Genomic DNA, 25902 nt, shown 5'->3' with positions numbered 1-25902 from the left:
AAATATGTAGGGAGGTACAGGTGCATTTTCCTCTGAAATGTTGGGGAGTCGAAGTATAAGGCATACAGAACAAGTTCTCAAAAATACACTGACACACAGCACTGAACTTAAGATGTCCTTCAGAGACCTGTGAGTATAAGTTTTAATAGATGATCATTCCTGTTTAAAAGCAGTGCTTAAGCTTTGTACTTATCAGGTCATAATAATCACCAGGATAATTACAAATGCACACACAATCAAAGTGAGTCTTATTTCATCAATGAGTTTAGCACTTATTGCTGAAATAGCACATCTAGCACACGTGTAATGAACATTACGCTTCCAAGACGCAACATTTTGCTTTATCTGAGACGTAAACAAGCTGTTTCTGTTCAGAAAATATCTGCAAAATGTTGCCACCATCATTAGGAAGAATGGCATGTGAAAATTATTGGTATTCAGGACGGATATCTATAAGGGACCGGTCCAATACGAGCACTGGCTCCTGCTGTAAATGCAGCACCGCAATGCAGATCCATAAATTTCACAAATGGGCTCCAGCTTTGCTCCTCTCGTTTTCTTCTCTTTAAAGAGAGACCTGTGCTGCGGACCTCCACACCTCAATTAATCATCTGTGTGAACTATGTGACCTTTGACCCTGTCTTTTGAAAGTATCTCTACGAATCTCGATCACTAAAGTCACTAATGAGCTTTGTGTCACCAGTCCCAGCCCATTATCCCACTTCCTGCTGCCATATTGCCACCATGTAAATAAAGACCAGTCATTAAAGCTGTGGGTTTAAAATCTTTTTAATATTCAAAAAATACTTCAATTTTGGCTTCTTGGTACATAAACAACCTGGATCTGCTCTTCTATTAATACAGTGTCGTTTTCCTACTGTTTAGCAAATGAAAAGTGCAAAGTAGTGGACGCTGTTCTCAGTCCACCATGCAGAGGAAAGGCTACTTCAATGCTCCAAAAACAGTCTCCATAATAATAGACATCCATAATAATCAATAACTGATACTACAGATGTCTGTTTAAAGAAAAATAAAGGGTGCAGGGGGACACTAGTGAACCCTGCTACGTGCAAAATTAAACTTGTGATTCCACAAAGATGTCCTGTGGATGCAAATAAAAACGATGAGTCCATAAAAGAAGTCCTCGGTGAGCTACAGCTTCTTCAGTGTTCAAAGTCCGAGATAAAGCAGCAAGACATACGGGCCAGCCCGTTTCTCTCCCTCAGTGCTGTAGCTCTGAAGTTTATTTTATGAATTAGTCTTTTTGGTTAATATCATTGAGTATCCTGCAGCCACTGAGGCAGCCACCCTCATTCAGCAAGGCTTCACAGGTAAAAGAGCTTTAATCCAAACAGAGGATGGAAGAAAAAAATCACGGCAAAGTTAAACCATGTTTAGGGCAACACTGGCAGAACCCGGATTCCTCACAGTAAAATAGACTAAAAATAATGTCCGGACACAGCGGCTGTTACCGCTTTTTCTTCTGTTTTAGAGATTTCCTCCTCTTCACTATCATTTCATACAGCTTGTCCATACCCTCGTGTAGCCCCTCGCCTATGATGGCACAGGCAGGCTGGATGTGGTAGGTGGTAGAAGGCGTGAGCTCGTGCAGGGCCAGCTGCTTCTCAATGTCCGCCACCGGGAGAGATTTGGGCAGGTCCTGTTTGTTTGCAATGACCAGCAGCGGTGTCCCCTGGTTCTCCGCAAACTTGGTGACTTTGTGCAGTTCAGTTTTGGCCTCCTCCAGCCTGTCGACGTCCACCGAGTCCACGACATAAATGATCCCGTCAGTGCACCGGCTGTAGGACTTCCACAGGGGCCTCAGCTTCTCTTGGCCCCCGACGTCCCAGAAATGACAGCTGATGCCCTTCGCGGTGCCGTTACTCAGCTTGATCTTCTCAGTGTTGAAACCGATCGTTGGAACCGTGTTGACGAATTCATTGAATTTGAGTCTGTAAAGAACTGTGGTTTTCCCTGCAGAGTCCAAACCCAGCATGACGATGTGAAGAGACTGGAAGGCAGAGATATTGGAGAAGCTGTTGCCCATTTTGGCGTATCTTTTTGTTTTTGTTTTCCCAGCAGCTTCAGGAGGATTTTACCCACCCCCGAATCTGTAAATAAAAAGCCTCTGAAGCTCAGATCCGGCTCATTAATTCCGGGGTTTGAAGGTGTAAAATTCCTCAGGTCTGGAGACTGGGCGAGTGCGCACGACCCGGTGCGCTCTGGGTGATTGATCGGCTCTGCTGTGGCCCTCAGCAGCAGAGAGGGAAGCGGTGCGCCTCGGCAGGACGCAGCGCGCTGTTCATTAGTATTCTCCTCACGCACTAACATCCATCTGGCTGCGAGAAAGCTCCACAGTTTAAACACTCCTTCGTTTAAATGTCAGTGGTGGATAGGACAGGGATGAGCAGAAAACTCCTCTGTGTATTCAAAAATCCTGTAAACTGCGTACAGTCACCTCTCAGGATTCGGACTGCGCTCCGTCCCTGTGGAGAAATTAACATCCACGGCGTCCTTCACCGGCTCGTGTCGGACGCACCGCTCCTCTTCTGTGTATAGCTGGAGCCGCACTGTTGCGAGGCGTACAAAACACAACCAAAAAACTAGAGGCAGGCCCGCTACGCTCCACCCCGCCGGGACATGTGCCAATGAGGCTGCTGCAGCGATCCGGTTCCCATAGACACGCAAACACCAAATACTTTACACGCGAGGTTTCATGTCAACGTGTTGCTGCATCGTTTGTCCACCAAAATAAACTACAAGCAACCATTTTCATATTGGTTAACTGATAAAATACCAAATCAGGAGAGCAATCTCCAATAAAACTCGGAGGGTGACTCCATTGTGTTAAAATCTCGGTGACCCTCTGGAATCGATCGTGGACAAAGGCGCCACATGCCGGTACAGATGGGTAGTGAAACCGTGTTTTTTAATCGGAGAATCAGCTGGTTCATAAAAGTTGTGAAAAGCTGCAAATTGAATGAGTGTCAAAATCTAAAACGAACCACCATCATTTTTATCTGAGGCACTGGATATAATTGTTGTCTGTTGAGCTATAGTTCTGTCACCAACATGGGTCCAAGCGTGAACTGATTCTGATACCGGCCTCTGCTCTCAAACAAAAGCCATCATGTTTTAATTATGCTTTAAAAATGACACATCCGAAGTTCTGGCCCGGCCTGAGTCCATTTGAGTAATCCATGGTTCCAGGTGTCTCTTAGATTTCTTGTGGTAAATACACTTCCAGTGTTTAGATGCCTTTGAGGATAAATAATGAGAAAATAATATAAATGTATAGCCCTTTTCCTCAACAAAGTTGATATAAAACAAATAATTTATCTTCTTGGTGCAGCTCCTCATTCTGTGTCTTTGTTTCCTCAATGAAGAAATTGATGGATACAAAACTTTTAGTAACCCCAAAGAGAAAGGAAAGTCAGCAAACATGTAGCATTAACCTAAAACGTTTAACAGAATCAGCAAAAACTGGGTTAACAAATTATTTATCCCAATTCTTGGTGAGTCTTTCCATCCGATTTCTATAACCACTTAATCCAATTCAATGTTCACAGTGGAGCTGGAGCCTCTCCCGGCTGCCTCTAGGGCAAAAAACAGGATACCACCACAACAGCCCGCCAGTCCATCACAGGTCCACACAGAGACAAATGAGATGAACAACAAAGTTCACTTACACTTATATTCAATTTAGAGTCACCAGTCAACCTAACATGCATGTTTTAGGACTGTGGGAGGAAGCCGGGGTACCCAGAGAAAACAAACAGAAAGGTCCAAGTTGGGATTTGAACCAGGAACCACAGTGAGGCAACAGTGAATGTCTCATGTTTCAGAAAAGTTTACAAGTGCCAAAAGACACGGGATAAAGATGCTATGAGTTTAATTGTTTCTGTGTTAAATTTATTTAGAAACTCCATTTTTTTTAAATTAATGATTTTTTTGTGAAGGAGGCTTAACAAAAGGGTTGGTGGACAGTTTCTGTACTGTTGGAGTCTTTGTCAGTCTTCCCTACACTGGTTTTCATGGACCATTTCATTGTTTGCTGATTGATTTTTGCAGTAAGTTAATGTATTTTGGTTTGTATGCGCCATTATTTTTCCCCCTTTTGCAGGTGAGACCAGACTCGGCACACAATAAACTTTGAAAAGATTTGTATGGAGTAGACGTTTTAAGAGGGTCTTCATAAAGGCAATCCATAATGTTAGCTTAACCCTATCACCTAGTTTTTAAATACCTAAAATCAACCAAACAGCATCTGAAAACAAAACAGTTTGAAGTTTCACCTCTACCATCAAAGCCCTCCAGACTTTTTAAAATCCTATTGGAGCTAATAATCACTCCTCTATTGCTATGTTTTTTTTTAACCATATGTGCAAAAAAAGTGACTTTGTGACTTCCATGAGACTGTGTTGCAGAATTGGTGTTTATACGGGGACACTTTTATCCAAACTGACATGAAAATTAGAATAATTTATCATGAAAATATCTTCTCTGGTTAAACAAACAGCAAACCTCTCCATTTTTTTAACTCTATGGTCTCTGTTTAGAATTAATTTCAATGTAGAGTATTAAGGTAGTTCATGCTGTTTTGCATTACCTCAGTCTGCTATATAGCTAGCTGGTTATCCTATGTTTCATTTGGCTAAAATGTTGGTCAGATGGGACAAAGAATACAAAGGAAATTAATTTCTATAGCACAATTCAAAAGCACTGTAATTCAAATAGCTTTAAAGAGAAGATGAAAATGTATTGAAACAAAATGTGTCAACAATACAGCAACAATGCCAAGAAACAAGAAAAACATAGATTCAAATATACTTTGATAGACTGAAATAGGTGCACAGCATAATGACAATGTAATCAGGGCCATAAATAAATGCATTTAGAATGATGTTTTATCACTGAGTGGATTAAAAGTTAAACCCCTGGAGCTCGTGAATAGTTTAGAAGTCTGAGTGGAAGATTAGTTAATTCATAAGATGTTGCTGAACCTCCAGAAACGCCCCACAATGTGTTCACTGTCTAGTCATAAGCTTGTGGGTGTCTTCAACTCTTAAACTGATACTGACCGTTTGTATCGGTGTTTGTATAACCCATGATCTGTAAGGTTACCATGCAGGTGCCTGCATGCAAGAAAGAATCTATGGGGCCAGGCAGGTCATGAAAAGCTGTAGAGGTGAAGTTATTGCATCCCAAGTCATGTCACATGTTAATAGTGTTTGTTTTTGTCGTTCTGTGTGTCATTTTATGCTTTTTATCATTGTTTCCACGCTCCGTACTGTGGCAGAATGACACTCTAATCGTTTAGTGTTTTTTTTTAACAGTAGAAAAAGTCCTGCAAAGGGCTAAAAAGCATTTAAATGTCAAAATGACACCCAAGGAGTGAGAAAAGTGGTTTGGTTTGACTAGCATAAATTTCAACAATGTGATTTCACTTGTTCATTTAATCTAATTGTGTTTTATTCTCTTACTGTTGATGGTTGCTTTTCATGTATATTTATTTCTAACATTTGAAAAAAAAAAAAAAGAAGCAGCCTCCAAACAGTATATTTTGCTGTACGACATTCATCCACTAGATGGCAAAGTCTCATAAAGAAATTGATTTTCTTCAACATTTGGCTGTGATTCAGCTGTGAGAAACAAATGTTATTTATTCATCTTTTTATCTTTAGATCTTCAGAACCTATGTGAGCAAAGGCTCTTTGTCTTGTGTCTCTTAATGCCGGGGGGGTGCTATCAGTGGTGCTGATGGGGGTGTAGAGATTAAATCAAAGTGAATGAGGGCGAAATCTGAGAAAGCCCACAACAAACACACAGTTTCAAGTAGTCGCAGGTACCTGCTACAGCATGTACACACACATTTCCACCGTCGGTAAATGCTCTTTTATCACTATTCCCCAGAGGATACGTCTTCGTCTCTCCAGTCAAATGTACACACAGAGAAAACACATGAATCTCCTTCTTCACACACATTCACTTCATTGTTTGTGTGAGAGCTCTCAGCTGGCTGCATTTGTTCCCTGAAGCCTGATTCCTTTCCACAGATGTCATTACTGGAAGAATACTGGAGGTAAATAAGCTCCATTTGCTCTCCTCACGGAAGCTGAAATGGCATTTGGGATCTGTCATCTGTATTGTTGGATATTGTTGTCTTCCGGAGAGGAACAGAGCGACTAACACACAATCCTTTAGACATTTCCATGAATATTTCACATATTTACTGTATATATGCTTTTGATGACATATTTTCTGATTTTACCCATATTTGTTGGACTTTTAAAATGTTTCTCTTATTCTTCAAAGATTTATAAATTTTTTTCAAGATGATACTAGTTATGGGCGCTAATAATTAGCAGTAGCTACAAATGTTGTGATGCATTTCAGTCAATGTTATTGTTATTCAGTTCTCTATTTAAAGGCATCTGTCCAAATCTAATAATGATAAATTAATTAAATACTGATTGGCGGGATTTGCAAAAATAATTTTCTTATATTTTAACAATATTTATGTGTTTTTATATCTTACTACAATTTGTCAGATATTCAGAAATACTTTTTCATATATTTATTTTTTTACATCCCATTTACATTTCTTTGAAATACTTTGCTTATTTTTTCTGATATTTCTTTGGAAATGTGACCATTCTGAAATAGATTTAGATATTGTTTCAATATTGTTGAACCTGACACTGGATAGAGTTTGGAGAAATTGTGCAAAGCGTCTTACATGGAAGTTTTTGCTGCAAAATAATCCTGCTTGGTAACCTAATGTGCACTTAATGTGTTGATACCAGTTGCAAACTGTAAAGTTTCCAGACAAACGTACTGTAAATTTAATTTATTGAACAATGCTTAACATGAAAAGAAAAGCATTAAAAGGTTAGTTTTAAAAAAACAATAAAGTATAGTGCAGTGAAACTTATTGGTCAAAGTCTTTCAATTAAATTAAATCAACTCATTAAAATCAACAGGAAAGTCTGAAGGTTTAATTAAAAGAGCAAGAGTTGATGCAGACCTGCAGTTATCTAGAAGTTTGCTTTTAGTCCTCAGAGTCAGCTTCAGTTTTTATGCTCCATAGATGTGGAGCAAACATTTTCTTGAACACCTGAGATGCACTTTGGCCCAAAACCATTTATAGTTTCATAAACCAATGACAATATTTCAAAATGCAATCTTTGATGGACAGGAAGCCAGTGTAGAGACCTCAGGATGGAGTGATATGATACACTTTCGAGGCCTAATGCGGTCTCAAAGCAGCAGTGTTCGGATCCATCTTATGGGCAGACCAGTAAATACATTGTTACTGTATTAAAACTCACTCTGACACATTAGTCCTTTAATCCTTGAAATATTCTTCAGGTGATGGTTGGCTAATTTAATAACCGACTTTAATTGGTTGTTGAGGTTCAGGTCCGAGGCCATTAAAACACCCAGATTTCTGGCTTGATTTGTGTTTTTTGACATTATAGACTGAAGTTGAGCTCAGATTTCTTTGGTTCCAAAGACAATAACCTCTATTTTGTCTTTGTTTACGTGAAGGAAATTCTGGGAGATCATTTTTTTGCTCGAGGCACTTGACGTTCATAAGCGTTTTAATCCTCAGGCGATATGGTGATGTAGATCTGTGTGTCGTAGCACTTTCTATTGCTTTGGATTATCTCAGCCAGTAAAAGAGCATGTAAAAGTTGAATAAAAGAGGCCCAAGAATTGAATCCTGGGGAGCTCCACATGCCATTTTTGTCCAATCAGATAAGTGTTTACCTACTGAGACAAAGTGGTCTCTGTCTTTTAAATAGGATTCAAACTAGTTTTGTGCTGTGTCAGAAAGTCCCACCCAGTGTTTCAGTCTGTGAGGTAATATGTTGTGGTCGACTGTGTCAAATGTCAAATTTAACTTGTGCTGCTTCCATCCCTCAGACCAGAAAAGCCCAGTGATTTGAAGATTTTGCAAGTTGATAAATTGCAACAGAGCTGCATGATGGCACATTCCTGGAGGTTGCTTAAAAAAGGGGGAAAAAAGCACTATTTTCAATGGCTCTGCTCACTTCAACCAAAGGGGCTTCCATGTGTATAATCCAAATATTTAAATCATGATTTATTCATATCATTAAGCATGTTTTCCAGAAGCAAATTTATGTTCTCAGAGGATTTTTTAAAATCTGTTGATGGAAATAGTTTGTATCTTTGCGGGCATGTTTATTTGGTGTTCCCTGGGTGTGTCCAAATCCCCTTCCTTTGGAAACTCTTTAAGAGTTATGTAAATTTTACACCTCCGTTTCTTCTACTCATAAGTTAGAGCTGTCTGAGGAAATTAGCATTAGAAGTTCAAAGTAGTAGAGCCAGCCATGAGAGGATGAAGGTTTCCTAAATGAATTATGTACAGCTGCCTGTCTGTAAGTCACTAAATGTAAATGCATTTTACAATGATAGTTCAGGCTGTAAAAACTTTTAAAAAATTAAACAAATCTTGGTCTATTTAAGGACTAAGATTTGGAAAATGTGTCCATAAATGAACAAGTGAAATGTGATGTCAGATAAGATATTGTTCGACTGAAGAAGTCTGATCAGCATGTCGTCATGTCCAGACGTTCCTCAGGACCCTGAAGTTGAAAGTCTTTCTCTCCACGTTTGTTTCCAAAGAAAATTGGACTGTAGCTGCGGTGAAAGATGACTGATGCAACTGAGCTCTTTGCCTGTGAAATTCTGGTAAATGACTCAAGGCCAGTCAGAATTTATTTAAAACTCTGCCAATGAAAGGCAGCAAAAAAATTCTGATTTCCCAGCATCCTTTTGGGAATGGTGGTATGGTTATGAGTGCATCTATTATTGGTTTCAAAGGCCCTGAGACTGCGTTTCATGCATAAAACTTTTCATTCTTTGTAGAAGAAAGTTCTTGCCTGAAGTCAAAAGCATGATGCAGTCACATTGTTTTCCATGCGGATGACTGTGGACATCTCACAGCAGCCTGCAGGAGGTTGTTGATAGCTGCTGCTGGTGGAAGAGCATGGCAGGTCTTCTGTCATTCAAACTGAGGCCAGTGAGCTTCGTCGTAATGGCTCCTTCAGCCTGCTCTGTGGAGATAAAAGCATCAGTGGGCCTGCGGCAGTCTGCACTGAGATGTAATGGAATCTGACAAGACAGAACATTTGGACTCTCGAAGTTCCTCAGATAAAAAGACAGCAGTGGGTTTGAAGTAGAGAGCAGGAAAGTGGCCTGAATTCTCCTTTGATGTGTCACATCTTGACTCTGGTGTTTGTTAGGAGAGGCGTTATTTATTCATTTTTTTCTGGGGTGAATTTACTCCAAACGAAAAGACAGTGATTTCCCCCAAGTCATTTCACATATGCTTCCTTTCGACTGAATAGTACGCCTAAAACAAACCATTTAAACTGGTGAAAATAACAACAAACGCCTGCTATTATCTGGCTTTTGACTCCAATGGGAAGGTGTTTAAGCCGCATTCAGTGACTCTGCAGTAGAGTAGTCAAGATCATTTCTTGGTAACACAAGTTCAGTGATGGTAAATTCCCAAATAGAGACTGATAGTAAAAACTTGTAAAGAAAAAATGACAAACCTGATCAATTTTAACCGTCTTCGAGACAACTGGCAGCTCAGTCTCAGTTCTGCTGTGGGGCTGACGTTTGCTTGGATTCTTTCATTCTTAAGCTTGTGAAAGGAATGAACTTGTCATATAAAACCCTGCAAAACAGCAGCAGTTAAGGGTGAGGGGGTGTCTGAGATGTTTGCTACCACGATGTTGTGGTGGTGTTGTTGTTTTCTCCCCTTGTTGCCCTCCAGCTCCGACATTATTCATCTCATCTCCTGGCTCATGCATTCAGAGAAGAGACATGAACTGCCTGTCAGCAAACACAAAATTTGTCATTTGTCTTGACATCTTAAATAGGTTGCCTCCATTTTTTTTTATTTACCTACACACAAACACGTAGAGGTTGCCATGGAGATTTGCATGCTGTGCTCTGGAGGTTGCCATGGCACCAGTGTTTACATGGAGCAGAGTGTTTTGTTGGCAGTGGTGGCTCTGCCTCCCTCAGCAGCTGTAGCTAATGGAGCAGTTTTTCATTGTTGGTGCCTGTTGAACACAGCGCTGTTTACGGAGTCCTGAAAAGGATCATCATGACTGACACAGAGGAAGAGGAGGATGTGGGTGAGGCGAAGTGAGAAAGGGGTGTGGTATTTAGATGATCTAGGATTTGCAAACTGTAAACAACCCCGAAGCTCAGAACGCTCAGGACGAGTTAGAGAAAGGCTGGAAGGAACATTTGCCCGTTTCAGCCCTGGTCTTCCTTTTTTTTAAATAGTTCATGCATGAAAAGTCTGAATAAGGTCAGCATAGCCTGCATTGGAGACATCCAAACAAACAAATCATCCGAACAACGAGCAGGATATCACTTTACATTTTTAGATAAGGGCATCAAAAGACTTCATCTCTGCTTGTTGAAGCTCTGACTTTGTGATATTTTATTCTGTTTATCACTTCAGATCAGGGCTTCACTGCTCCTCATCCTGATGTGCAAAAAAAGATCAAAATAAATAAAGCACTTAAGACTAAGACTAGTGGAGAAAATAAAGTGAAAATACAAGAGGGCTGATGATAGACTGTTCAGATCTGTTGCACACTAATGATAAAAAGCAGAGTTTCTCTACTTGGCCTCCAGAGTAATGCTTGTGAAATGTCCTTATCACTGGCAAACCTATCCTTGAAACCAAGTAGGTTTCAAACCTTTGAGGTTACCTAGGAGACAAACGTCTAATTTCACTCTCAGAGGGTTTTTTGATGTTGGGAAGGAGGGAAAATGTAGCCATCAGTGATCTGCAGTATTGGTCTGACGCAGAGGTGTTCAACAGTAAAAAGTGATAGATTCCATCTACTGGTGTGACGCTTTAGCTTCTTTCTCGCTTTAGGTGCACATCATGTTCAGCAGCAAATACTGACACCTAAACACGAGCAAACAGCAGGGAGAAAGCCTTAAATCAGCCACACCGTAGGCTGTCAGAGCCAGATAACTACCATACCAAACCAATACTGATAAACCAATTAAACTAAAATTGAAAGCTGGACTGTCTGTATCTCCCAGCTAAAAAAAAATGAATAGAACAAAAACTGTCAGTGTCAATCAACACTAAAGGAGGAAAAAGATCAAACTATGATTAAGAGTCAAAGGAAAGCAGGATTTGTCTGAAGAATGTCTGAAAGAAAGACTAAACATGGCACTCACCTTCACATCTGAATGTTGAATTATGAGAATATGTGATCATTACTCAACATAATAAAGGTAAAACCACCAGTGTGCAAGCCTTCCCACAAACATGCTCTAATCCAAGGTCGACAGACAGTGCAAACAATCACCACCACATCTACTTCTGGTTTGAATTTTAGGTAAAAATTGAGGGGTTTGTGGTTGGTGTTACTATGACTGCACAGCTGGACAAGCTGAGGAAGACTTCAAAAATGTTTCAAAGCCAGAAGGTTGGTGTTTTTACTGCAGACAGATTGTGCTGACAGTGAAATGTTGTGTTGTCTACCTGAGGTTGTATTTACCTCATTTAAGGCCTGGTAAGAACAAGATGATTTCTTCTTAGTGTAAAACCATTAAACTGAAAGTTAAATTTTATTGGCTTTTCATTCACTCTTGAGATATGCTCTTAAATTCATAATGCATCTTTGTGTTTCCTATTTTTAATAGTGTACTCTGAAAAGTTAAAAGTCATATGCTTGTATTGAATGGCATTGTGTGCTTTGTAAAAGACCAGAGGTATATAATAATGTCAGAGAAATTACATTTAAAGGAGTGAGTTTATTCCACGAAAATAAAATGATTTGACAAGTTTTCTGCTCCAGTGAATGATGCAGATACACCTCCATGCATCAGACACTTTAATTTTCTCCTGTCTCCTGTTTGTTGGAGCTCTTTATCTCCTCGTACCTCAGTGTTTTGTGCACAGACATACACACAGGGGGCTAGGATTGGGGAGAGAGGAGGTTCTGGCCTGTGCAGGGGAGAATGACTGGTGCAGAGTAAACAGAGAGCCTCAGCCTCGCTGCCAGGTTTCGATCTTACTCACCTTTCACATCAGCGAGCGGCTTCAAGAACAAACAGGCTTCTGTTCTGCTCGTGTCAGCATGGTCGCAAACTCCGGCGGCAGCTCAGACACATGCAACTGTTTTTATTCATGCATGTCACCCTAACACCATTCAGCAGGCAAAGGCAGCTCATTACATTTTGATGCCGCTTTCTAAACAATAAAAACAGATCAAACTAAAATGTATGTTTCAGAAACTGATACGAGAGGACTAAACTGTCTAAACAGATATGTGATGACATGTTTGTGATGGGAATCAGATTTCTAAAAAAAATCTCTTCTTCACTCTCAGATTTGCAACATATTTCTCTCATTTTGTTGATTCAGACTTATTTCACTTTCCAGAACAGCCCAGACTGTATTAAAGGACAAAAGCAGAAGCTTCTTCGAGTGGAAGAAAAATGTTTGTTAAGAAGAGAAAATCACGTAAAATGACACACACTATTTGAACAGCTTCACCACAGAAATTCTTCTGTGAGGTTTAAACAGGATTCAACAATCACTCTGGATGATACAACAGCAGAGCATTTTCTAATTAACAATTTGTCTGTTTAAGTCAGTGACACTGCAGAGCTGTACTGTAATAACAAATAATGAATTAATCTACAGTGAGTTTTCATGTTCAGATTTCCAAATCTTACCTTTAACAGTGAATAACCAGCAGTACAACACTAAAGTTAGACCTCAGACTGAAACTTTCTTTGTGTTTGTTGTTCATTTTTCTCAGAAACTGTTCATCCAAGCCACTTTAAGTTTAACATGTGACTACAGCCAGTGTCACATAAAAAGAGTAGCTGTGAGTTTAAAACTGTGAAACAGTATTGTTTCTTGCCTGCTGTTTTGTACAGAGCAGTGTTCATCTGAAGGTTAACTCTAGTCACGTAATCTTTTATTTCTCAGCCTAACCATGTATCAGTAATCCCAATCTCAAATGACAGTCAAAAAGTTAAAGGGGACATATTATACAAAAATCACTTTTCCAGCCCTTCTGCACTAATATATTTGAATTTGCGGTGCGTACAAAAACAACTACCGCATCCATTTTGCGTGCGCTGCCGCGGCCACTCACTCTCTTGTTGCTCTAGTCTGAGCGCCGCGTTCAGATTCCACTCCCCTTCCTACGTAGAAAGGGGGAATGGGGAGTGGCATCTGAACTCTCCAGCAGTGGCCAACACCCAGTCTCCACCCACCACGCCCTACAGGTTATAAAACAGCAAAGCTCAGGTGAGGCGCCCATATTCCATTCATCGCAGCAAAGAAAAACAGTTGTCAGTACGGCGAATTTGAGAGATAAGCATGTAAGTTGCTCTGTTGTTGGCTGCAGTGACCAACACAAGACCCTGCATAAGACCCGAGTCTCAGAGGACCTACGACGGGAGTGGATTCTTTTGTCCGATTACAACGAGCTAATGCTAACCGCTAGTTCATGCAGGTACAAACAATGCTGAAATAAATTATTTATACAGCAGCTTGTGTTATATTACATTCTCAAGGTCTGACTCTGGCTGAAACATATATCCTCCGCCCCCTCCCAACGAGAGGGGGGAGGAGTGAGCATTAGCAGCAGCAACAGTACAGAGAGGGCTGCTGTGCTTGATCCGTGAGGAATTTGACCAAATAATTTCACAGACATGTCATTAAGGTGCCTGTGACCTGTGTGCACTGGTGGAAAAGGGGTATAATTGTTCTCCTTTAAACAAAATATTGGGTAGGATGGGGCTCATCTCGGGTCTCTTGCATGATGGTCTGCTGGTGAATGCCACAAATCAGTTACTTCTACCTCTTTTCATGTCATGCAAAAACGTAGGTATGACAAAACCTTTAAGGGAAGGGTGATATGTAAAATTATAGAACCTTGAAAATGATTATTTTGAGCCTTTACTATTAAACTGCAATGCTTCGTGCTGTTAAACAACGTGAACTTTTCTCACTCACTGGATTGAGTTGTTGTTGCTGGAGATGCTGGAAGATGTGGTGCTGAGTTTGTAGTAGTTTCAACGTGCAGTTTTCATGGCTTTCACATCAGCAGGTGTTGGACACTTTGCTGTGTTTGGTTGTTTCGTTAGGTGGGTGTGATTTGTTGTGATGGCGTAACTGGACATCACTTCTCATAAAGAGGTGCCAGCATCATGTTGCATCATGTTGGGTGTCCTCACAGTGGACACAAAGGAAAGTGCATGTGGGTTACTTTTGCTATATGCAAACTCACACAGAGCTGCAAATTGGAATCAAGCAGCAGCTTGACGACTGTGGAGTCGTACTTCTCTGCAACTATATTGTTAAAGACAGGAGTTCCATTCGGCTGGAGGCCATCATAGATCAGCCGACATGAAATCACTGTCAGAGCTCAGCCACTTCACATTCAGTGTCTTACAAAATCCACCTTAACCACGGCCCATTTTTCTAACTGTTTACAAACTCTGCACAAAATGTTAAAGGTGCCGTACTTACACTGATGCCACATTCATGCATGTTTCAAATTATTATCGTAAAACCGCAGCTGACCACTTTACCTGTGAGGTAATCCAGCACCAATCACCATGTTGGGCCTGTTACTGGTCCTTCCCCTGAGGTTTCTCAGCAGCATTAACAAGAAATATCAGCTCGAGCAGGGTGTTGCCAAAACCTGTTAAACTCGCCTCCAACAGAAGACAAGGATCTATAGCTCTTAGCAGAAAAGATGAAAGCCATATGACTCAATTTGAGGAGCAAATTTTTACAGACACAAGAAAATGAACCCATTAGGTGTCTCTGGGAGTCTCAGCCTGAGTGGTTCATTGAGACACTGACCTTTCCTTCTGATAGCTGCCACGGTGAAATGACAGCTCAATGATAGAACAACGACTCAAATAACAGAGCTCCTCCTCGGCTGGCAGGGATTACAAAGCTTTCACCAGAGTCTCAGCTGTTGTCAGACTGACATTTGGCTGCTGCTGTTGACGTAGAGAGTCGTAGCTCTTTATGGAAACAGAACAGCGCATTCATGGCATCAGAGAGGGGCTGGAGTTCATCCTCTCTCCTCTTTTTTTATGTACAACCGGGAGGAAAGACAGAAACTGAATTAAAATCCACACGTCCATCCATCAAGACTTCATTCCTTTTGACTAAGCTGTCTTAGTCAAGAAAAAACGAGTCTGGAGAAATTTCAAGCTGTCTATCTTGAATGTTTCATATAATATGCAACATATAATATCTGAAAGTAAAGACAATAGCCTTCTTGGCTCTGACATTTATAACAGAAAAGTGAACAAATTAGACGATTGAGAAGCAGAGCCAAACAACCAAAGTCCCACAGAGGGCAACAACAGTTGCATCTTTAAACTCCTGTTTTATCATCAAAATCGAATAGACTTTATCTATGTTGCACATTCATATGAACTAAATGTTGCTCAATTTGCTTAATGTGGTTAAAAGCAAACAACACGTTCCCCAACCAACCTCCAAGCCCAAAGCATGAAAGGATATAAATGGTATAAGTATTTGAAATGGACCATAAAAATGAATAACATTAAATTCATAAAAAATATGTGCCACATTAGAGTTAAATAAAGACAAGCCACTTGGTAAAAACTTTATAAGGTAAACAGAACTGCCAGACTGCACACAATAAGAATCAACTAAGTAAATTTGGCAGTGGCTTGATAGACAAATAAATACTTGAACTGAGAACACTTATCTTTAGATATTTATGTAGTTTAAATGTAAATTTCTCATGCCTTTCATCAGCAGTTCACAAACCCTGACATTAGAAAGCGCTCTCAAAATCATTCAGCAACAGGGTTGTTTAAACATTTCTGGGGAAAATAATGTGCCACATAGTTTTCATCTCTTTTATGATCAGTCGCTCCTCACCGACCAGCTTGTTTTCAATTAATCTGAAGGCAGCGACGTAGTAGTATGAAGAATATTCTGTTGGTCTCAGCAAAAAAACAGTAATCTTGAGTTCTTTCTGAATGAAAATAAAAGACTGTGACAAGTGGAGAAAAAAAATTCTCTTGATAGCCTTCCTCCGTCTCTGGGAAACTTTGATTTCCTGCTTCATGCTCCATCACTGAAAAGAGCCAAACTTTCAAGTAGAAGCAGCATTGTGGACAGAGAAGTGTATCAGGGAGCAGACAGACATATGGACTGAATACCCCACAAAACTCACTGTGTGCAAGAAACAGGAAGTTAATTGTTTAAATTTCAATTTGTAATCGTGTGTAACGTGACACCTGCAGGCTTAAACTCATGCAGCATCATCTACAACTTGATATTTTCAAGACATTCTTTGGAAACTAAGGCCTGTGGTCTAATATTCTGCATCGATTTTAACAACTCAAATCCCCAAATCCGTACTTGGAAGACATGTTTGACGTTACAATAGAAAGTCAGCACGTTAAATGAGCGGCCCTGCAGTCCCCATTTGTACAGATTATCCCAGGATTTTGAAGCTGAGTACAGAGCTGTGTGCTCTTTCTGTAAGCCCTGTCACCCTGGGGGAGCTCATTAACGGCACTCCGGGCTGCGATTTGAAGCCTGTCAGCCTGTTCTCTGCTGTAATTAATTTCACTCCTTTTAGTCCCTTTTTTCTCCTCTATTAATCTGTGTATTTAATTAAGGTCTGCTTGCTTTAGAAGTGAAGAGACGCAGAAGAATGACCAAACAGAAAGGAGATGTGAAAATGAGCCTCAACAACAGCTGATTCTTACTTAAAGATCCTCCATATTATCTAAGAAAAGAAGCAAGTCACCCTTCTGAGTCAGGCATTTGTTTATAAAATGTCTCAAGAGAGAATAGCAATGAATATTCCCATTTATGCTTAAACCTTGCTGATTGTCTGACTTTGCAGCTTGTTTGTGACTTGCTTCATTCACCTTCATGGTTTCCAACAAATGAAATACTGATTTGAGAGTGTTATTGTGCATCTAAGGCTCAGCAATTAGTTATTTCCCATTATGTGGTTGCTTGGTGGTTTTTGTGGTTGTGTTTTTGACCTCAGCCAATTTCCAAGATGCTCACTCCATTTGATGATCACACACACATTCGTAGACACAGAAGATTTCTAAAGATAAACCAAAATGGCCAATTTCAGTATTCAAAGGTGAAAGCTGAAGGGTGAACTACGAAGCACAATTCACGATGCAGTGAGCAGCACTTTGTTGAATTGAAAGTCAGTTTTCAGTGTCACTAAGGTGACTCTCTTTTAACTTGGTTAAATCACCATGGTAACTAAACCTGAATTCATAACGGCTGATGTTCAGAGTTTCGGATTGATTTGTCTAATAACAGCTACAGACTTTAACTGATTCTTGGCTTGATGACACCTCAGACAGCAAAGTCAGAGGTGAACAGCATTCAAATTTCATCTGGCAGGAGACAAAAAGCTGATGAATGACACTGTAAATGAAATTTAACGAGCGCCATCACTAATTTGAAAAGCACATTGGTGTACCACATAACAGATGTTAATCAAACGCTGATATTTTAATCGCCAAATGTAGCCATAATCAAAATTTTGATTCAGCAACATCTTTTCAGCATCTAATCTAATTTATTTGGAAACAGAACTCAGTTTCGAATGAACAACTAACAGATTCGAGGCTATACTTTGAATATCCAAACCTCATGAGCCCAACATTGTGCCACTAAAGCTTTGATGCTTCAGTACAACAGCATGTAGGTTGTGTGTCGTGTTACCACGGGAACATGCTCTCAGTTGCTGAATCAGAGTTTTTATGCCTTGTCCTGATGTTAAAGTGTAAGTGTGCATTCTTTTCTGCTGATACCAGATTTAAAATGAATGAGTCTGTTTCATTCAGAATATGAAACTCCCCTTTGATTTTAACAATTCAGTTTTCCTCTTGTTTTGATTACAGAAGCAGGGTTTTTGCCTCATGATCACCTGACCTGATGACGTCCAATTCTTTGGGAATGAGTTAGTGAGTTAAGCCTAGTGTTCATGCGATGTCATACAGTGCAAGATAGACGACGCTCACCGGCGACATTAAGTGTTGAGGTTAACACAGAGACAAACAATCACGCATACTTTAAATACATATACAATTAAACAGACAATTAACCTAACGTTGTGGCAGGAAGCTGGAGTCCTTACGCATGCACAGGGAGAACATGCAAACTCCACAAATAAAATGAATATTCCAAGCCGGGAATCTTTAATCCATCTCCTCTACTTCCAGTTGTTGTCGTGGTAACAACAGCTGCAGAGAGGAAGAGCAGAAGCACAGCAGAGAGGGAGAGGGTTTTGATTTTCAAGTAAACTTCTTCTGAAGGTTTCAAGTTCTGCTCTGCCCCTGAAAATCCGATAAACAGAAGCTAAAAGTTTGGAAACAGCTGTGAACATGGTGTCCAGCAGCACGGATTCCACGAATATACACCCTTATAGACAGAACAGGTGATAAACTACCACTTTGCCGATTGAAAAGGGGGAATCTGTGTCTTCAAAAGGATATATTGTTTAATTAAGTGAGTTGATGTTATTTTAAGTCCAACAGCAGGGTTTACTTTTTCTCTACGCTGGTGTTAACACTAATTAACTTTTAGAAATCTCTGGTCTGAAAGAGCATGAATTGTCAGGAGAAGAGTACTGTTGGTAAATATCACAAAAAGTCCATTAATTCAAAGCTATTTTAGAGGCCGTGGAAGTTTAATTCTTTAAACGTCACACATACACTGAGAAGCGTAGGCTGAAACAAGGAGCCTACTTTTCTTCAGTCCACTCGTGTGTTCTGGCTTTTCGGTCTATAGAAGCAGAACTGAACTCTGGCAGCATTTCTCCACCCTCCACTACCTGCCTTCTCAGCCGGTGAATTCTCTGGATGTTTTCTATAAACAGAGCACTGATAACACATGAAATATGATGGCCTGTTGCTCTCACTTCAGATAAGAAAACGCCCTTGATTCTGATGTTCTGTTCAGTGTGTGTGTAGCCAACAGCAGCTAGATTCTCACAGTGTGTACAAATATTTACATTTTATTTTTTCCACAAAAGTATGCAGTCACAGAAAGGTGTTCAGGCTGTTACTACCACATTATACAGTACGCGGCACTGAGACAAAACAGCCAAAAGCTTTGATAAGTCATTCCAACAGTGGTCTCAACATTGTACATCTGCGTAGAGCTCAATTCATTTTTGGCAAGCTTTGGTAAAAACATACATTTTATCAAACTATAATAATACAGGCAGAAGATGGCAGAAAGTTCAGAAGTGAGGAGCGACAGTTTGGTTGCTTCACCGATGACAAAATTAATCAATACACTAATCCTTGATGGAACAACTTCGGCTCCCTGTCAGCTTATTTGCTTGTTCGGGAGCTTTTAATCACGTCTTATGTCTTCATCAGCAGAGTGTGTGTGTAAATAAGCACGTTGCACATGTTAGAGCGGTCAGAGACCATGTAACGTGTTCAAAGGTGGCTGAGGGGGCTCAGAGCACATGCATGTAGAGGACCAGAACACAAACAAAAACAATATGACGAGTGGAAAGACGAGAACATCTGTGAGTGGGCCCCAAACAGAGCAGAGAGGGATGCGCTTGTTTTTCAGGACTCTTTCAGGAGACAGGTGCCCTTTTTTCACAATTTGACACAATTTCCTGAGCTGTTAATGAAATGCCTGTTGCATGCTTTGGTCATAAAACCACAGGATTACAGTACACCGGCTCCATTTACAGCCCTGTCTTTACATCTCTGTTCAAAGAGGCCAGTTGTACAGGGTGGAGTGATTAACGCGGGGTTTGCCTTATTTGAGACTCGTAGCACAGTTTTGCAATGGCGTAAATCTGGACTCAAACAAATTAAATCAGTTACTCATCATTTGGTTCGATAGTCACCGAAATTTTGAGCACATCGTAAAACTTGTGCAGACTCAGTATATTTTAGAATTTCTTTTAATATCATGCTATCAACTTCTGGAGCTCTTTGTGGCCTCTCACCTTTTAGGACACATGAGCCTTTACATAGACTGAGATCCTCAGGCGGAGGCTTTTATTTGTTCGAGAGACTCGGCTGAAGTTCAAAGGGGACAGAGCTTTTGCAGTCAAAGCCCCTAAACTGTAGAATTAGCTGCCTGAGGAGATTAGGTCAGCAGATTCAGTAGCTTCTTTCGAGCCTCTTCTTCAAACTTTTATCAGAGAGCCTTCTTGATGGGAATATTTCCCCTAAAGTTGATATTTTACATGCCTGAATAGATTTTATGATTTTTTGCTGTGTGAAACACACTGAGACGCTTGTATAGAAAAGTGCTATATCAATAAAGTTTTGTATTACTGTTATTATCATTCTCAGGGTTGTTGTTCTTTAAACTGAGCACCTTTTGACCATATGACAGAGGATGCAATAAAAATTCTGAATCTCTCATTAACTCAAACTACCACACACTAAAAATACTTATTCTCAAGCATCATTTCCCTCATCTGCAGCTCAGCCACAGACAGCAAGCAGTTTCCACCCTTTAAGCACAATCATGTCACAGGTCGAGCTTACCTGGTCCAGGTTGTTAAAACGCTGCACCACAAAGAGGAGGGCTGAAGTAAGCTCAATTATGAGCTCGATCAAACATTTCAGACCATTTTTCCGTGTTCAGTTTTTATCAGCCAACATTAGAAACTGTTGCTCGCGGTCACTCGTCCTTACTTTTTGACGGAGAAAGATTTCTAACTGGGAAAAGTCAAAGAGAACCCCGACAAGAAGTCTGATTACCTCGTTGGGAACTCGGGTTATGTTAATAAATTCTGACTTATACAATTATACAAGTCAGGTAGGATGACAGCTAGACATGTGAATGGAAAAGCTGTCATTTACTATTCTTGATCTCACAAAACAAAGGTGGAGCCTTCTCAGCTCATTTCTTTCTTCAGTGTAGTGAGATATGACTTCCATTTGCAGTTAACTGCAACACAAAATGCAAAAACAAGTTTCAACTTCCCACTTTTAAGGACCAGTGAATGCACCCTGCAGAGATGAAGATAAGCATTGCAGTTGGCAGTGACCTCATATAAATGCTTTCAAGGACAGAGTTTTGATTCTTATCAGTCTGCACAGCATTCAGATTTCCACCTAAATGCTCAAATACCGCCTACAGTAGTGCTCACTGCCCGATCTGTCCCGAGCTGAGTTTTTTGGTTTGCATGTAGTTGCAGCGTAAGTATCAAACTGATGACGTTTATATACATCTGCGGCGCAGTTATTCGTTTGCACGTGTTTTCTTGGGTTTCAGTAAGTTGAGCTTTCGTTGTCACTGTACAAAAGCCTCAGAATAAAGTCAGAGAACAATCAGAGTTTAATAAATGTTCAATACAGCCCTGAAAGTAAATTATTAGACTTCTGTTCCGTCAGCCAAAATCAAAAAGTGCACTGAAGATAGTAACAAAAAAAAAATTGTTGCTAGTTTTTCTGCAGTTAGTTAATCAATGAATTAGTCCATGAATCTTCAGTCAAATCAGCTGATTCAGTACTGATTAAGTGTTTTATCTTCGGTCCCAGATCTTAAACCTACTAAGGGACATGGGAAGTGTTTGGCTCTCTGAAATGAGGAGAACCACAGTGAGAGAGAACCTGAAGAAAGACTTGATTTACGAATAAATAGAACAGGTTTGACACAGGTCACGAGGTTACAGTCAGGATACGATATCTAAAAAATGTTTGCTTTGAAAAAAAGTGTCTTGGCGTTTATTCCACAGTTCCTAACCAAAAGGTTCAAAATGTTGCTTTACAAAAATGCTGTGCCTTAACTGGAGTAGAAAAATACATAACTGTGCAAGACAGGAGCTGCTGGGAGTCTGGGGTTACTGCGAGCTGTTGTCTGGGGACAGTCAGGTGGTGTTCCCCCCGGGCATGGAGAGCTGAAGGCAACGCTGCAGGAACTAAACCACAACATATAACAGCAGTAGTGGCATTCAGGGAGAGCTGACAGCTGATATGCAGCATTTTGCGTCTTGTAATGTTTTAAAAAATGCTCCAAAGGAGCGAGGTGAGAGGGAGTTCAGATGGCGTAGTCTTCCTGAATGGCGGGGCTGAAGGCGGAGCTCCGCAGCGCCTCCAGGCAGTTGACAAGGATGAGGGTGCCCGTCAGGTGCTTCCAGCGTTTAGTGATGGGGTTCTTCATTTTGTCCAGGCCCATGTGCAGCTCCTGGATCACGTCTCTGTAGCTGTCGCCGATCTGAGCGGCCCACGTGACCAGGAAGTCATACGCCGGCTTCCACATGGCCTGCAGACAAAAGGACAAACGTTACGTGACCTGCCGACGCTCAGCGTGCCCAATAAGGTCAATGCGCCAATCAGCAGCCTGCTCTCGTTTCATGAGCTGAGAGGAGCTCGAGGAAAACACCGAGCGTTTCATGCACTGTTGTTGTGGTCAAACATTTGCTGGAAAACTACTGAGCCAACACGACACAAACTTTAAATATGAGAGACTCGTAAAGTGCGACACATTAACTCTGTGGTGAGAGATAGACTGATGGAACAGCAGGGTTTTAAAGGCAGATATCAGCTAATCATTAAATTCATCGCATCCCACCGCACAGTAAAGGCAGATCTGCCATTCTTTATATTCTTAAGTTGCATCTAAAATAGTTCAAGTGAAGCCAACTCTCAGAAACCGTGAAGTGGTCGACATGCAACTCAATACATTTATTACGTCTTAACTCCAATACTGAAGAATGCTTCGGTCGTATTAGCCGAAAGAGGAAATTTGAGAGGAAAATATTCATATTAAGGGATTTATTCATAAAATTATGTCAACATAGCACATTTTAACTACTTAAAGTAACATTTTTAATTAGAAATAAAACAGAAGTTTGGTCTCTTTATATCGTTTATCATCAAATGATTTATTTAGTGTGTTGCAGTAAAGATGACTCCTATAATTTTCTGTTGCACCACTGTTTGAATAGCCGCGTCTTCCTCCATTTGCAATTAAATGCCTACACAATGAGACAACGGTTATCTGCTGTAAGGCAGGCGCACCTCGCTGTCCACCACCCCGTTCTTGTCGCGGTGTGGCGCCTCGTAAGCATCCATCTGCTGGCGCGAAACCTTGACGAGCCTCTCAGCCAGCTCCCTCCAGCGTCCGGCAACCTCAACAGCGGTGGTCAGCAGGACAAAGTCCATGACCAGTCTAGCCACGAGACCCTGACAGTCCATCTTCAACAGAGCCTGCAGAGAAAAACACAACAGTCCTTCAGATGCAGTACAGGGACGGAGGTTTATTTAAGAAAACTGGGGTTCTAGAGATGAATACATCCTGAAAAAGTCCAACACGAGCTCTAACAGGGAGTCGGCAGGTTGGGTAAAAGAGGATGACAGTGAAATGTTCACAAAGGGCCGGAGATCAAACAGTTTTCATAAAAGTGCTCACTACAAAGAAACTAAAAAAGGTTTAATTCCACTGACTTCATCCTGCTGTTTTTCTACAGCCGGCCTCCTCAATCCCCACAAATGTCAGCTTTCTACATCTTTAAAAGGCTTTTGGCTGGAAATAGAAGTAAAAACCTTGTGTTGTTTGAACCGCAGATTTCTGTCACATCTGAACTGAGGGCAGGAAAACTGTCTGACAGCGCTGACAGACATAACAGAGGAGATCCAGGACACAACATTTAAAAATACCCTCATTTGACAAAAATGTCATAAGATTACTCGTGATTCAGTCGTCTCTCTTGAGGGGGACCTTGGAGAGGACATCGGTGTCAGTAATGAACCTTTCCATCTCTTTCTCTGGACAGAAATTTGGTCTTCTGAATGTCTCCATCCTCAGGCACCGCTGCGAGTGAGAGAAAAAAACGAATCATGCCAAAGTGTCTCCTGTTTGTTTGGGTTTAAGTGGTCTGGACAGGAGCCGGGCTCCTCCCACCGGCCCCTGTAACCTCTCTGTCTCCGTCAATTCTGTCCAGACGACTGCTGATGGTGGGAAAAGAAAATGCTGTAGAGACGCAGGCTGTTGCTGCAGCAGAGACGACCTGCCGCGCTTCCCATGACATTTGCAAATGGAAATGTGGCACATGCAAATACGAGTGTATTTCCACTGGTGCACACACATATCTGTACATGTCTGCTTGTGAGGAAAATCTGAAGTGGGCCTGTGTAACATTGGCAAAAAAAAAAAAAAGAAACAAAAGATAATAAATAGGAAATGGTACAGGTTACCAAGGCAGGTCGATGGAGTCTTGGAGGCAACCGCTGAAGCTCCGCCCCTTTACTTCACGCCTGGGCTCCCAGAGACTCTGCCAGGGTAAACATCACTCTCACCAACTACAAGTAAGCTAAAGCCAACTTTCATACAAGTCTGAACCATCAAATGGTCATTTTTAGAAGCAAGGTCCAAACAAATGATCCAACTTAAAAATATACACACCCTAAAAATATCTTCCCTCCCTCCCACAAATCACAACCTCCCAAAAATGTCCCTTTTTCTTCTAAAAATATTCTCACTGTGCGCAACACAAACTGGCCTGGACGGCGACGGAGGTGCGCGCACACACTGGGATGTAGGTTTAGAGTCAACGAAGCAAAGGTGACTGCACTGCTCCGCTCTGGGCCTCAGCTGGATGTGCAGGAATGTGAGGAACGACAGGATATGAAGGAGGGGTGAGGATGGGGAGGTGTGGGAGGGGGTGAGGAATGCAGACATGCTCACTCACTCTGAGACCAGAGGATGAGATAGTGGCAGCTGTGAGCCAATCAGACGCCAGTTCTTGCTCAGCATGATTGCTGAGCTGCCATCACCTCACATCAAAGTAAAAGAGACCCAAACGAAGAGCAGTTCAGACACTTCTGACAACTCTGAGCACAGTTTAGACTTTTAGTGACCGATTGATGCTTTTTTTCTCTAGGTCTGTGTGGATGTTGAGGGGAAATCATTCTCTGTGAGAACCTTTTCCTCGCTGGATAACTGGACAGGAAGTCCCTGTCAAAATAAAGCCACTGGACACAAGTGCTGCTGGGTAACAGTAACAGAGTTTGTTCGCTGAGTTGGGATGCCAAAACATTTTGACAATAAATAAATATCAGAATGTAGTCTGCAGTCCCCCAGATGTAAAATCACTTGACATAATCAAATCTCAAACCGCCTTTTCCAAGAACAATAAGCAATCACATTCAGAATAAGAAACAAATCCACCTCGTCAGAGTTTTTACTGTAATCATTTTCTATTACATTGTATTTGGGATATATGGGAGTAATTAGAAAGGCAAGAAGGAGCTCCACAGAGGAGACTGGTGAATCTGTCCATTGGACCACTAAGAGGGTCAGAAAAAAGCTCAATCGCTCAAGAAATGTTCACCAAAGGGAACATGTGAGACTCCCCAAACACAGGAAGAACGTCCTCTGGTCAGATGAGACTAAAATCAAACATTTTGGCCAATAAGGAAAACTGTCTGGATCAAAACCAACACCTCTCATCATGCCAAAGGACCCCATCCCAACAGTGAAGCATCGTCACATAATAATTCACCTTGTTCAGGCAAATCTTTGGACTGGAAAAACCTCAACCGAAAGGCTGACTATATCTACCACCAGGAAAATGACACAAAGCACGATATAAACAAAGCTTGAGATGAGTTGGAAAACAATTTTTTTTTTTGTAGTGTAAAAGCGCTTTGAAAAGCTCAGTCCATTTACAAGATTAAAACTCTTGTGCATTACAAAAAAAAAACTTGAGTGACGATGAGTTTATATCATGGACAACAAGGGTAAAACCGTTCACTTCTCCACATGAACATTACAACAGCGTTCTTAGCTGTGAGACAAGTAGGGCGACAGTCATCAGGCTTTGTTTATGGCATGTAGCTGTC

The 25902-nt window shown here is 41.0% G+C and overlaps 2 protein-coding genes across 2 annotated transcripts in view; both read right to left on the bottom strand.

Moving 5' to 3' along the window:
• Positions 1-764: 764 nt before the first annotated feature.
• Positions 765-2568, bottom strand: LOC140319661 (ADP-ribosylation factor-like protein 4C). Its single transcript, XM_072397401.1, has one exon. It carries the CDS (start codon positions 2045-2047, stop codon positions 1469-1471), a length of 579 nt encoding a protein of 192 aa, XP_072253502.1. The 5' UTR covers positions 2048-2568; the 3' UTR covers positions 765-1468.
• Positions 2569-19072: 16504 nt separating this feature from the next.
• The window catches only part of LOC140319660 (SH3 domain-binding protein 4), a 34340-nt gene continuing 27510 nt past the window's right edge, over positions 19073-25902 (bottom strand). The window contains exons 4-5 of the mRNA XM_072397400.1: positions 23080-23268; positions 19073-22321 (exon numbers count right to left, since the gene is read on the bottom strand). Coding sequence (XP_072253501.1) covers positions 22097-22321; positions 23080-23268 — 414 coding nt within the window. The 3' untranslated portion in view covers positions 19073-22096. The remainder of the gene's footprint in view (positions 22322-23079; positions 23269-25902) is intronic.

Source organism: Leuresthes tenuis, unplaced genomic scaffold (assembly GCF_036924035.1).
Source record: "Leuresthes tenuis unplaced genomic scaffold, fLeuTen1.0.hap1 SCAF_12, whole genome shotgun sequence".
In the NCBI taxonomy this organism is placed as follows: Eukaryota; Metazoa; Chordata; class Actinopteri; order Atheriniformes; family Atherinopsidae; genus Leuresthes; species Leuresthes tenuis.
This window is presented reverse-complemented; position numbering and strand designations above follow the sequence as displayed.